At 45.2% G+C, this 14,270-nt stretch overlaps 1 protein-coding gene across 1 annotated transcript in view; it reads left to right on the top strand.

Annotated features, from left to right (window-relative positions):
- Positions 1–12,578, top strand: part of LOC144610366 (mitoferrin-1-like) — a 29,894-nt gene extending 17,316 nt beyond the window's left edge. Inside the window, exons 2-4 of the mRNA XM_078428991.1 lie at positions 1,062–1,290; positions 6,037–6,093; positions 9,588–12,578. Coding sequence (XP_078285117.1) covers positions 1,062–1,290; positions 6,037–6,093; positions 9,588–10,114 — 813 coding nt within the window. The 3' untranslated portion in view covers positions 10,115–12,578. The remainder of the gene's footprint in view (positions 1–1,061; positions 1,291–6,036; positions 6,094–9,587) is intronic.
- The last annotated feature ends 1,692 nt before the right edge of the window (positions 12,579–14,270 follow it).

Raw genomic sequence — 14,270 nt, 5'->3', positions numbered from 1 at the left:
GGACATTTCTGTTTAAACTTTCCATCTATGACCTTTACAGCTATGCCCTCCAGTACTTGACATTTCCACATTGGGGTGGGGTGGGGAAGAAAAAGAATCTGACCGACTACCCAATCTGTGTCTCTCATAATTTAATAAACGGCCTTCAGGTCTCTCGTCAACCTCTGATCCAGAGAATACAATCCAGGCTTATCCATCCACTCCTCCCACCCAGTAATCTAGGCAGTGTCCTTGTACTCTGTGAATGGCAGTGTGCTTCCCAGTCTAGATGGTGTGTGGTTATGGGGGAGGTAACTAGAAATGTTTATGTCCGTTGTTACTGCTGTTCGTCCTTCCAACTGGTTAGCACGCAACAAAAGCTTTTCACTGTATCTCGGTACACGTGACAATGAACTAAACTCAAGCTCAGTCCACAGGCTGGGGATACCCTCAGCAGTAAGGAACAGAGATTTAATATTGAGGCTCTATAAGATGCTGGTCAGGCCGCATTTGGAGTCCTGTGCGCAAATTTGGGCCCCATATCTGAGGAAGGATGTGCTGGCTCTGGAGAGGATCCAGAGGAGGTTTACAAGAATGATTCCATGAATGAGTGGGTTAGCATGTGATGAGCGTTTGACAGCACTGGGCCTGTACTCGCTGGAGTTTAGACGGTTGAGGGGGGACCTCATTGAAACTTACAGAATAATGAAAGGCATAGATAGAGTGGATGTGGAAAGGATGTTTCCACTGGTGGGAGAGTCTCGGACCAGAGGTCATTGCCTCAGAGTTAAAGTGCTCTGTTTTAGAAAGGAGGTGAGGAGGAACTTCTTTAGTCAGAGGGCAGTTAATCTGTGGAACTCATTGCCACAGAGGCCAAGTCAGGCAGAGATAGACAAATTCTTGATTAGAACGGGTGTCACAAGTTATTAGGAGAAGGTAGGAAAATGGGATTTGGAGGCAGAGATCAGCCATGATTGAATGGTGGAGTAGACTCGAGGGGCTGAATGGCCTAATTCTACTCCTATAATTGTGAACTAACCCAAGGCACCCTCTCATCTTGCCTTTTTTTTTTCCCTACGCAGACACGGATGCAGAGTTTACAGCCCAATCCCCAGGCACAGTACAAGAATGTATTTGATGGTCTCCTGAGGATGATCCACACGGAGGGCATCTGGCGTCCTCTGCGAGGGCTGAATGCGATGGTGGTTGGCGCGGGCCCTGCCCACGCTATGTACTTTGCCTGCTATGAGAAAATGAAAAGGACTTTAAGTGACGCCATCAATCATGGTGGCAATAGTCACTTGGCAAACGGTATTTGACAATTAAGTCCGATGAGTTCTGTCTCTAACAATCTGCTGCAATCCTGGCTCAGCTCTTGTACTTAAATCAGCCGGCGACTGTAAGCTTCTCTAAAATAGTTGTCTGTTGCATGCTTGTCTGTTGAAAAGTAATGTCTGCTCTTTTAGCAAGTTGTTCCTCTGAATGGGATAATTGATTTAACCTCGTGTCTCTCTGTTAGAGGTGCTGTGTTGCGATTTCATCTTCTCAGTGAATCTTCGATTTCTTGAACTTGCCTCTTTCCGCGGGTTCTGAGGGCTCTAACCCAGACCCAAGTGTATGGTCCCTAGGAGGCTGTGTCTTTTGAGTCTCATGGGTTTTCTCATCTTCTCAGTGAAGCCTAGATTTATTGAACTTGCCCCATTAAAAGGGCTGTGCCCCAGAGCCAAGTATGCAAATTGGCATCTTAAGTTCTGACCTAGCTCCAATTGAATGGTGTAGGACTCTCAACACTGCATTATTACGGGAAAGGTCGATGGGACAGATTAGTCAGGTTGACTATTGACTCCTGATGGAAACCTTCCCTCTAGATTTCATTTTGACGGCACTTTAACAGTCCAGAGAGCTGGCAATTGATCGAGGAAACCATCTTCTGAGTTGGGTCTGAAAGAGCAGGGAAGCACAAATCATTGGATCCAACAAAGAACTAGTTCATTAAACAAATAGGTGCAGGATATATGCACAGTGTGCTGGCTTCACTGATCAATAAGTTGGGGGCTAATCTGATCTTTGACCTTAGATGGACTTTTCTGCCATGTCCTAACTTTTCTGACCCTGCAGTCAAAATTTACACACGATGGCTTGGGTATTCTCCTGTGAGTATTCGGGGAGATGGCTGTTGCCTCCTGACGTGTGCCTGGAAATTGGATCCCACACCTCCTACCTGACACAGAGGGCATGAGGGAGTTCCAGATAAGGGGAAAGTTGGGAAGCTCCTGGCCTTTGTGGAGCAAAGACCTAACTCAGCTGGAAACTGACTGGAGGGAGTCAGATGGTTTGAAGCTATCGTGAAGAAGTCTTTGTGTGCACCAGCTGCAGCAGCGTTGAGCACAGTCCCATATAACCAACTCAGCAAAGGCCATTTTGGCTTTGTGCCTTTTTTCTTTATTTCCAAGTTATTTTATTCTCCATTTCCCATGACATGTTAGGGTGGCTGGAAGGTTTTGTGGTGTACAAAAACAAAGTCAGGACTGAAATATTGTTAATAGATCAAAATATTAATTGAATGATTTTTTTTATCAGCAACTCTGCTCTTCATTGTTGTACATCCTGTCTAGGGTTAATGATCTGGATATTTTGCGTTACACTAGTCAGAGTTGCTGTGTGACAGGGAGAGAGGTGGTTCATGTCTTGTGTGGCTGGACTGAATGGGCAAGTTGTTTCTGTGTATTGTGAAATATTTTTATATACCTGTGGAGATTGCATGCTGTCCTGCCCACACTTTGGATTAATCAAGTCATCTGTTTTAAGCGTGAGCACAGACCAAAGAAATGCTTTGATTTATATTACAACGCTTCTTCCCCCTGAGAAAACCCAAAGCTCTTCACAGACAATCAAGTATTTGAAGCGTGCCATTGTAATGCAGGCAATTTGGACGAAGCAAACTCCCAAAATGGACTAAGTGATGATGACTAGAAAATATTCACCACGTGCATGACGGTAAACAGAACTAAAGCTAGAGCAAAAGTACGTAAGAATAGGAATTGGGTGTAGACCACTTGTCCCAGGTGCTAGCTCTGCCATTCAACATTATGTCTGATCTTATACCTCTGCACCACTGGCAGGACATGCATGTCCGAGACCATATGGCCTATTTCCTGCCGTTTGCTTTGTTCTTTATATTGGGTATTATTCAGGCATTAATACATGGTTGTCGTAGCCAGGCTGCTGTCTTCCTGATGCTTGCCTCGTATTCCTTGATTCCTTTATTGCACAAAAATGTATCCATCTTTGTGTTGACGACATGGCGACTAATCCTCCATTGGGCTGAAACTCCAAAGTTTCTCTAACTTCAGGGTGAAGCAATCACTTCGCTCAGACCCGAATGGCTGATCTCTTATTTCGAGAGCGACCTCTGGTTCAAAACACTTCAACCTATCAACTCCTGTCATAAGTTTGGCCATTACAATGTGATACTATTCTTCTAAACCCCAAGGAGAATGGGAACATCAGAGCCTCGCCTTGATCCAAATGTAATAAGCACACTTCAAGGACACTGAGCATGAACGCTTTGGTTTATTTGTCAACCATTCCTTTACATCCCGGCTACATGAGTCCTCTGACCTTTGTGGCTCATGGTAACACATAATACGTTTAAGTACAACATCAGTTACCATGACATCCCTCCCTTCTCAAACAAAAAGGATATCTGCATCATCGCACTGTAAACTGAACATTCCAACACCATTTAGGATAGGGCATTTGTTACATTGATAACGCATCATTTTCACATGTCAATACATCTCATAGTCCTCATATCTCTTGGGTGGGCTTCTCTGATGTTTTGGTCTGACCTGCCTTGAAACATCCAACCATCAGGAGTGGTTTTGATGATGTACAAAGATACAATTTCTTCTCATACTTTCTTGAAGTGCATTTTATCTTATTCCATTTTAAGTCTTCCCACAGTGCTCTATCAATAATATTGCTTTCACTTCCCGAGTCTACTATAATGTCTACTCCACACCTCTGATTCTCACCGGCATTTTGCATACTTATTGTTGATAGCAAAATCATATCCTGTATCCATCCTTGTTTTGTCACGTTTACATTCATTCGAACATTCATCAACTTGGTGTAAATTTTGATAGTATCCATCTCACTGCCCTCTTCTTCCTTCAAATCTGTTTGTTTTCCATCTCTCTTCGGTTTGCCTGGGGCTCGACACTTCTTTGCAAAATGGTCTTTATTTCCACATCTTCTGCATGTTTGAACCCTGGCAGGGCAACATGAATCCTTGGCAAAATGTACAAAATTCCCACATCTAAAACACTCAGTCATCTTCAGCTTTGGGATGACCCTTGCCATGTCCATGTCCCTTGCGAATGCCAGTAGATGTCATCTTGTTAACGGCTTCCTCCATCGAATTTCATGGTCTAAAACTGGATTTCTACGGCTTCCATGAACAGGCAATTTTCAGTGTTTCCCCCTCATGTTCGCGTGTCACCTTTCTCCGACAACTTGCATCTTAAGCCATTTGATTTGCAACTTTGTACAACCTGATCCCTGTTTTGATTCTACAACTCGGCTCCATAGTTGCAGGCCTCAGAAACCTGACGTAATCTTGTGACAAACTGAGCAATGCTTTGCTGACTACATGAAGAACACAGGTGTGTGCCATCACAAAGTTACACCAAAGTGGCTGCAAGCTCATGGAGATGTGGAATGTCAGATCCTTGCCTTGATCCGAATGTAATAAGCACACTTCAAGGACACAGAACATAAACGCTCTGGTTTATTTGTCAACCATTCCTTTGCATCCCGGCAACAGGTATCCTCTGACCTATTTGACTCATGGTAGCACATGACACATTTAAATACAACGTCAGTTGTCATGACAGGGACCAGTCTATTTCATCGATCCACGCTGGACAATCTCACTTTCCAGGAACCAATCTGGTGAAACTTTGTATCCTTGTTATCTCCCCGCGTCTGACCATTATATGGAAAGGCAACAAAGTGCTGGATTAACAGCGGGTCAGGCAACATTCCTGGAGAACATGTTTAGGTGATGTTACGGGTTGGGACCCTGCTTCAGACTTGCGTTACATGGAAACTTTGTTCAGCTCCAGAGTTGATGGGCCTTTGATGAATTCTTTAAACAGTTCAAATGATTTCATTTGTTTGAACATTTATCAGTCTGGGATGATAAATGTTCAAACAAATGAAATCATTTGAAATGTAAGGCACAGCATTAATCATTTGCATATGTGCAAAGTTGTGTCGGTGAGCCCGTGTCTGCTGAGCTAACTTTATGTTGGCCGGGGTATGATGTTTAGGTTAAATAATTGGTGTTAGCAATGAGCTAACCTAACCGATTGTGTATTGTGACTGATATTGCTCACATATTGCAAACAAATGCTATCAGCAAACACTTTTACCCGTCCATATGGTGGCCCTTTGGCAGAACTGATAAATCTACAATGTGGCTACTGTCTATTCACTGAATCCACACTCTCACCTGGGTTCCATCGGTGCCTTCCATTGACTATCTCAAACTACGTAATTGCCTGTGAAATGCTTGTGTTGTCCTCTGACCATGAAAGACATTCCCCTGTCTGCCCATTGATTATTTCTGTCTTGCTGTGTTTCTACTGTCTGTCCCCCTGTCCTTCGTTGCATGCCCTCTCTCGCTCTCCTGGATCAGCAAGAGTGGAGTCCCAGAGGCGATCCTTTGTTGCTCTGCCGCATATTATTTGAATCCTTGTGTATGTGGAGCATCTTTCTTCTTCTCTTCCTGCTTTCCTTGCCTCGTTCCTTGATGCCAAGGCTGCTTAATCTCTAAAGAAGTCTTACCTTGTGGCAGTGTGCCTTGCCTGTAGGCATGTGCTGTTCAAAGCCTCGGCACCTGCAAGATGCCTATTGTCCATTTGATGGCAGTGAGATATCCATTGTCACCTTGCTGAAGAGGGTGAGCGAGTTGGGTTGTGTGTCGAAATCCCGAGAGGCTTTTGCGACGCGTGGCCCAGGCCTGCTGATGTCTCCCATTTTATTCCGCAGGTATTGCAGGAAGCACTGCAACGCTGCTGCACGACTCCATCATGACGCCAGCCGAAGGTAAGGGCTTCTGAGTGAGGGTGGGGGTCGGTTCACATTCCTATTTAGAAAGCTTTATTATACATTGGCACCAACTCTCCTCGCTTTGCCAACAACAGCGAATTGACTGTCTACTCAATGCGAGGCCAGTGTCGCTTCTCCCACACCTCATCCTTGAGTTGGCCGAGTGCCTCTTAGTATCCTGCAGTTAAAATCGTTACTGTGCATTCCAGTAGTTTTGCGGCCTATCTTCTGCAAGGTCTTCTCAACCATTGACGATGGACACTAAATGCCTGAGTAACTCAGCTGGTCAGGCAGCATCTCTAGAGAAAAATTGGTGACGTTTTGGGTCGAGACCCTTCATCAGACTGAGAGTGTAATTTGGGCTTTGCAAGCTCCTCACCAAAATGCCCAATTATTGGTTGGGACCATGCAGTTTGCAAAAGTCAAGTTTATTGTTACTTACACAACTATAGTTTTGATACAGGTACGGTGAAAGCCTTGCTTGCAGCAACATCACGGGCATGTACAAACTGGCAACAGATTCCCCTTGAGCAGTGCTGCTTGTGCCAAAAGTGATGAAGTGCCCAGCCACTGAAAATGGGCTGGCTGTTAGCTTTAACGTGCCTATCTTTGGTATAAACCAGCATCTGCAGTTCATTTTTATTACATTTAGCTTGGCATCATACAAACATAGAAAATTGGTGCAAGAGTAGGCCCTTTGGCACTTCGAGCCGACACCACCATTCAATATGACCATGGCTGATCGTCCAAAATCAGTACCCCGCTCTGGCTTTTTCCCCATATCCCTTGATTCCCTTGGCCCAAGAGCTAAACCTAACTCTCTCTCAAAAACATCCAATTAATTGGCCTCCACTGCCTTCTGTGGCAGAGAATTCCACAGATTCACAACTCTCTGGGTGAATTTTTTTTTCTCCTCATCTCAGTCCTAAATGGCCTACCCCTTATTGTTTAACTGTGACCCCTGGTTCTGGACTCCCCGAACATCAGGAACATTCTTCCTGCATCTACCCTGTCCAATCCTGTAAGAATCGTATACAGTAAGTTTCTATAAGATCCCCTCTCATCCTAAATTTCAGCGAATACAAGCCCAGTCAACCCATTCTTTCATCATACGTTAGTCCCGCCATCCTGGGAATTAACCAGGTGAACCTACACTGCACTCCCTCAATAGCAATAATGTCCTTCCTCAAATTAGGAGACCAAAATTGCACACAATACTCCAGGTGCAGTCTCACCAGGTCCCTGTACAACTGCAGTAGGACGTCCTTGCTCCTAAACTCAAATCCTCTCATAATGGCCAACATGCCATTAGCTTTCTTCACTGCCAGCTGTACCTGCATGCTTACTTTCAGTGACTGATGTGCAAGCACACCTAGGTCTCGTTGCACCTCCCTTTCTCCTAATCTGACACCAGACAGTTAATAATCTGCCTTCCTGTTCTTGCCACCAAAGTGGATAACCTCACATTTATCCACATTATACTGCATCTGCCATGCTTCTGCCCACTCACCCAACCTATCCAAGTCACCCTGTAGCCTCATAGCATCCTCCGCACAGCTCACACTGCCACCCAGCTTTGTGTCATCTGCAAACTTAGACATGTTACATTTAATTCCCTTGTCTAAATCGCTAATATATATTGTAAACAACTGGGGTCCCAGCACCGACCCTTGCGGCACCCCACTAGTCACTGCCTGCCATTCTGAAAAGGACCCGTTAATTCCTACTCTTTGCTTCCTGTCTGCCAACCACTGCTCTATCCATGTCAATACTCTACCCCCATACCCTGTGCTCGAATTTTGTACACTAATCTCTTGTGTGGGTCCTTGTCAAAGGCTTTTTGAAAGTCCAGATACGCTATATCCACTGGCTCTCCCTTATCCATTCTACTTGTTACATCCTCAAAAAATTTCAAAAGATTAATCAAGCATGATTGCCCCTTCATAAATCCATGCTGACTTTGACCGATCCCGTCACTGCTTTCCAAGTGCGCTGCTATAACATCTTTAATAATCGACTCCAGCATCTTCCCCACTACTGATGTAAGGCTAACTGGTCTATAATTCCCCGTTTTCTCTCTCCCTCCTTTCTTAAAAAGTGGAGTTACATTGGCTACCCTCCAGTCCACAGGAACTGATCCAGAGTCGAGAGAACATTGGAAAATGATCACTAATGCATCCACAATTTCTGGGGCCTCCTTGTGTACTCTAGGATGCAGACCATCTGGCCCTGGGGATTTATCTGCCTTCAGTCCCAACAGTTGACCTAACACCATTTTCTGACTAATGTGGATTCCCTTCAGCTCCTCCCTCCCACTAGATCCTCGGCCCCCTAGTATTTCTGGGAGATTGTTTGTGTCTTTCTCAGTGAAGACAGAACCAAAGTACTTGTTTAACTGTTCTGCCATTTCCTTGTTTCCATTACAAATTCACCTGTCTCTGACTGTAAGGGACCTACATTTGTTTTCACTAATCTTTTCCTTTTTACATATAGAAACCTTTACAGTCAGTTTTAATTTTTCCCACAAGCTTTCTTTCATGCTCTTTTTTCCCCCTCTTAATTAACCCCTTTGTCCTCCTTTGAGTTCTAAATTTCTCCCAGTCCTCTGGTTTGCCGCTTCTTCTGGCCAATTTCTTTGCCTCACCCTCGGCTTTAACACTATCCTTGACTTCCCTCGTCAGCCATAGTTGAGCTGCTCGAGTTTTATTTTTTCACCAGACAGGGATGAACAATTTCTGGAGTTCATCCATGTGGTCTTTAAATCTTTGCCATTGCATCTCCACTGTCAACCCTTTAAATATAATTTGCCTGTCTATCCGAGCCAATTCCCATCGCATAACTGGGAATCCGTTAGTTCTCCTAAATTTTAGCAAGCAGCCATTTCTCTTATTGTTTGGTAACGAAGTCTCCTTTATTCAAATGCAGTCTTTGAATTAACCATGTCACTCTCCATCCTAATGCAGAATTCCACCATATTATGGTCACTGTCGCCCAAGGGGCTTGCACAACAAGATCGCTAACTAATCCTTCATTACACAATACCCAGTCTAGGATGGCCTGCCTCTAGTCGGTTCCTCTGCATTTTGGTTTAAAAACCCATCCCCAATACATTCCAGGAAATCCTCCTCAGCACTATTACCAATTTTGTTGGCCCAATCTATATGTAGATTAAAGTCACCCATGGTAACTGCTGTCCGTTTGCTTCATGCATCCCTAATTTCCTGCTTGATGCTATCCACAACCTCCCTACTGCTATTTGGTGGTCTGTATACCACTGCAACAAGCGTTTTCTGCCCTTGGCCATTTCGTGTTTGTGTTCGGCATGAACATTGGGCCAAAGGTCTGTGCTGTACTGCATTGTTCAAAGGTGCTGCTTGACTGGTTGTGTTCTTCCAGCATCCTGTTTTTGTTGGGCAGTTGCGGAGGGTGAATGGAGGCTGTGTTAACGCTTTCTTTCTCTGCCTCTCTCCCACTTTCCCTGCTGCCCACAGCCATCAAGCAACGGATGCAGATGTTCCAATCTCCTTACAAGGGCGTGCTGGAATGCATACGGGCCGTGCATCGGGCGGAAGGGAGCAGTGCCTTTTACCGCAGCTTCACCACACAGTTGTCCATGAACGTGCCCTTCCAGGCCATCCACTTCATAACTTACGAGGTCATGCAGGAGTGGCTGAACCCTGGGCGGGGGTACCACCCCTCCACGCACGTGGTGTCGGGGGCCTTGGCAGGAGCAGTGGCCGCCGCCGCCACCACGCCACTGGACGTGTGCAAGACTCTGCTGAACACGCAGGAAAGCCTGGCGGTAAACACAGTGAAGACCAACAACGGGCACCTCTCGGGCCTGGCCAATGCCTTCCGGACGGTCTACCAGCTAGGCGGCCTCCCTGCCTACTTCAAGGGCGTGCACGCCCGAATCATTTACCAGATGCCCTCCACTGCCATTTCCTGGTCAGTCTACGAGTTCTTCAAGAGCTTCATTACCAAGAGGCAGAAACAGGACTTGTCGCCCTCTTTGTGAGGGCATCCCTTTTAGCAGAAATATGGCACAGCTTTGAAGGAGTGGCTCCCATTGACTTCAAGGACGTGAACTAGCATACCGTAATGCTCGGTGTGCGTGCCCAGCATAATTTTACCTATTACCTTGGGACCTTGCACAAGACCTCTCCTTTCCTGACCAGCGTTAAAAAAAAATTTAGAGGGCAATTTAAAAAGTCGAATTTCGAATAATATACGGGCATGGAAGAGGGCTGATTTTGAATCCCAGAAGACCTTTGAACCCAGGCAGTGGCTGAAATCTGGAGCAACGTTGAACATTTGGGCAACTCCAGAATCCCCTGGCTGTGAGCTGTGGTACTCGATGCATGGGGATGTTGGTTTCAATAAATCCTGTCTCTAACCGGGGAAATTAGAACCAGGGCTTTATTTGCAACACTCAGTAAGGTTGTTTTTTGCAGAGGGATTGGTGCATGAGTGTGGACAGGGTATGGGAGGGATTCGTATGAAATGAGATGGGTAGCTTGGTTTATTTTTGCTTGTCCTGCAATACACAAGTGCACATACAGGAGTGGGCAGTGTGTGCTTGCGTAAGGACTCGTAAGAAAGACCTTCCAATCCAAGATGACAATTATTTAACACTGAATCTCTGATCTTTGAGTTGGCTGTTGGGTTAAGGGAGAACTTAATGGAGGAGGGAGGCTGCCAAAAGTAGTGGTGGGAGCAGGGGGAAGAAAGGAGAGTGCGAGTGAAGGGAAAGGGTGGGGGAAATGGTTGAGGAGAGCGTGAGTGGGGAAGCATGAAAGGGAGGTGAGGAAGGTTGAGGAAGAGGAGTTGAATTTGTGGAGGAGGTGAGGAACAGATAGGCAAGGGAGAGGAGTGAGGTAGAAATGAGAGGAGGATATTTGGATGGGACGAGGTGAAGGAGGAAAAGGGGGGGAGGAATGTGAGAAGGGTATGATGGGATGTAATGGAGAGGAGTGAAGGAGGAATTTGTAGGGGAGAGGTGAGGAAGAAAAGGCAGAAAATGGAAGTGGCAGAGAGAAAGGTACTGGGTGGGGAAGTAGATGAATGTTGAGTGGAGGGGTAATGAGGATGTGCATAGGATTCTCCCGATCTTCGGCTGTGGCAAATGTGGGTGAGGTGTGAGTGCAATGGAGAAAGTAGGAAAGGGTGTTGGGTTTGCACCTCTGTCTGTTCCCATGCTGGGCATTGAATGAATGAATGCATTAGGTAAGGTTGCCTGTGGGCTTGGTTGAATGGAGAACTGTTGCTGGTATCTGCCAACTCCCTTACTCCATCCATGGCTGCCCAGAGGGAAACATAGAAAATAGGTGCAGGAGTAGGCCATTCGGCCCTTCGAGCCTAATTACGATGAAACAAACAAAATATATTTTATACGTATTTTGGTCCGGCGCAGAGAGATATTTTATCAGATTGTGTTTTTTGCTACCAGTTACTGAGGAAAAAAATGTGTTGACTTTCTCTGCCTGCTTGTCGAATTCCTGCAATTGAGGCAAGGTACGGCCTAGGAGGAGGGGTGGCAAGGAGCTTGAATGTTTCAAAAGTTTTTATTGACCATGTATAAAGATTACCCGATGATGAGATGTGCACCTTTCGTAAAGCTTTTGATCTCTCTGCAAGTTCTCCCGGTTTTACGCTGGGCTGGTGGAAGCTCAAGGTAATTCCTGCTCTTCTCTATGGTGCTGAATGTCCATTGTGCCTGTGTGAGTTGCTGCTACTCTCTTCCTCGCCCTCTTGTTCTTTCTTTCTCCTCTTTCCCCAACCCCCTACTATTTATCTGCTGATCTTTAGCCACTGCGAGGTTGGGACCGCCTCATTCCCCGACTGGTTTCAATCTGATGTGAGAATTGAAAACTACTGACATTTTTATTTTTAGAAGTAAAACACCATTTGCCATTTTAAATGCTTCCCAAGATTTTCCAGTCTTAATCGGCAGTCGAGGCCACTGAGTAGTGTTATCCCTGTCTCTTTTACTCCCTTTTCTTCACCCCAACCAAGCCTTTAATGGACAGGAGTCAGGAATGATGAGGCTCTGGAGGGCAAATCCTAGATCACCCTGGCTCCCCAATGGAATAATTGGTGAGGGTCGTCTTCTGACATGATGTCCCACAGCAGATGTTTGGGGTGGTAGTCCTAATAGAATCCCTGAGGCCTATGATGAGCAATTTATTGAGAGAATGATATTGGGATAGTAACTGCCCAAATTTAATAAAATGTCCAGGCTTGGGTTGAGGAGATTGGATGCAAAACCATTGGCTACCTCAAAACACCTCAACCACTGTGCTCCTCCGGTCTTGTGCATTGGGTAATCGGACTTTCACTGCTCACCTGCTGTAAACTTTGTTATTTTTTAAATGACCCTTTCTAACTCTGTGAAAAGATAACTTATTGTCTCTTTGGAGTATAACTTTCTATTGAAGCATAAAGATTGATATCCACTGGAAATTCTCGAGATGCTTTGAAACCAAATACCATGTATTTTTTAAATGCTAAATTAAAAAGTCTCTTTAAACTGGTTGTTGCAATGCTTTGGTGGAAAAGTCAGTTTGTGATAGAATCTCGGGGGGATTGAATTTGTGGTTTACAAATGTGTTGAGAAGTGACGAGAATTGATTTGTCACTTGAGACCCCCCTCTATAGGTGACTTGGTCACATTGTGTATGTCCCAATTGACTGAATGAGCTGAACTGAGACCTACAATGAGTTTTAATGCAACCCTTTTCACCATTAAAAAAACACATTAAAAGGTCAAACAATTTCTTTCAGTCTGAAGAAGAATTCTAACATGAAACGTCACCTTTCCTTTCCAGAAATATTGCCTGAACTACTGAGTCAGTTCAGCATTTTTGTATCTATCTTCAGTATAAACTAGCATCTGCAGTTCCTTTCTACACAATTCCCAGGGGTTCATTTGGTTTCCAAACGGCTAAAAACTTGAATAGAAACAAGAAATGCAGATGTGGGTTTACAAAAAAAAAGTGGTGGTGTAACTCAGCGGGACAGGCAGTATTTCTGGAGGACATTTTGGGTCGGATCCCTTCCTCAGACTGAACACTGACAATTAAAACCCTGAGCCAGTTTATGGTGGTTTGCTGCAGAACTGTTGGGAAAGACTGCAGGCATTGAGTGTTAGTGGGTGGGGACAATTGCTGTGAACACTACAAGGAACTGCTGCAGTGTACGGGGAGATGTGCAGTTCGAGGCAGCCCCCAGAAGGTGGTGCTTTAGGCTTTGTGATCAGCAGTGTTTTCTGTTGGCTGTCTTCTCAAATTCTTGACGTAGGTGGATTTTGATTCAGTCATCACAAACCCAATGAAGCATTGGTCGAATGTTTAACTGGGGTCGGGCTCCCACCTCGGGTATTAACTTCAAGATAACAGATCCACCTGTCTCGACCCGAAACGTCACCCATTCCTTCTCTCCAGAGATGCTGCCTGTCCCGCTGAGTTGCTCCAGCCTTTTTGTGTCTCCCTTCGATCCACCTGTAACCTGGCCAATGGTTTTCCCCAAACTACAGAAACATAGCAGATTAAATTACTTATCACGGTGGCTCTGGGAACTTTTAAACCAGTGTTTCACTCTATTGGCGTGCAGCCGCACTTGTAATATAGAGAGGTGGTGAGGCACACTAATGGCCTATGGGGGTTCCTGTTCTCGACTTCACCTATTGTGTGAGTTTACTGATATTTTGATCAATATTGATCCCACTATCATATTACTGAAGCATTATCTGGCTGTTGCTGTCCTTGAGAGCTAGCTGTGCATATTTCCTTGTCTTGTCCCTGTTACTGCACTTTAAGTCCGTCTGTGACTAAAGATTTTGAGACGTCTACAGTTGCGAAATACGGCTGCCTTGGTAGAAACATTCGGGACTGTGTGTAACCTGCCATGGGTGGGTATATCCTGCCATTGGTTCACTGTTGCTGTTGTACCGGCAAACTCCACATGTCTGACTTAGGATAATACATGAGATATTGGTGTTGTCCAGTTAAGATGAGGAGGGGAAAGATTTAACAGGAACCTGAGGGGTAACTTTTTCAGACAAAGGGTGGTGGGTGTATGGAACGCACTGCCGGAGGAGGTAGTTGAGGCAGGTGCTATCACAACGTTTATGAACCATTCAGACAGGTACATGGATAGGACAGGTTTAGAAGGAT

This window comes from Rhinoraja longicauda, chromosome 36 (assembly GCF_053455715.1).
Source record: "Rhinoraja longicauda isolate Sanriku21f chromosome 36, sRhiLon1.1, whole genome shotgun sequence".
In the NCBI taxonomy this organism is placed as follows: Eukaryota; Metazoa; Chordata; class Chondrichthyes; order Rajiformes; family Arhynchobatidae; genus Rhinoraja; species Rhinoraja longicauda.
Note: the sequence above shows the minus strand (reverse complement) of the source record. Positions and strands in the feature narration are given on the sequence as shown.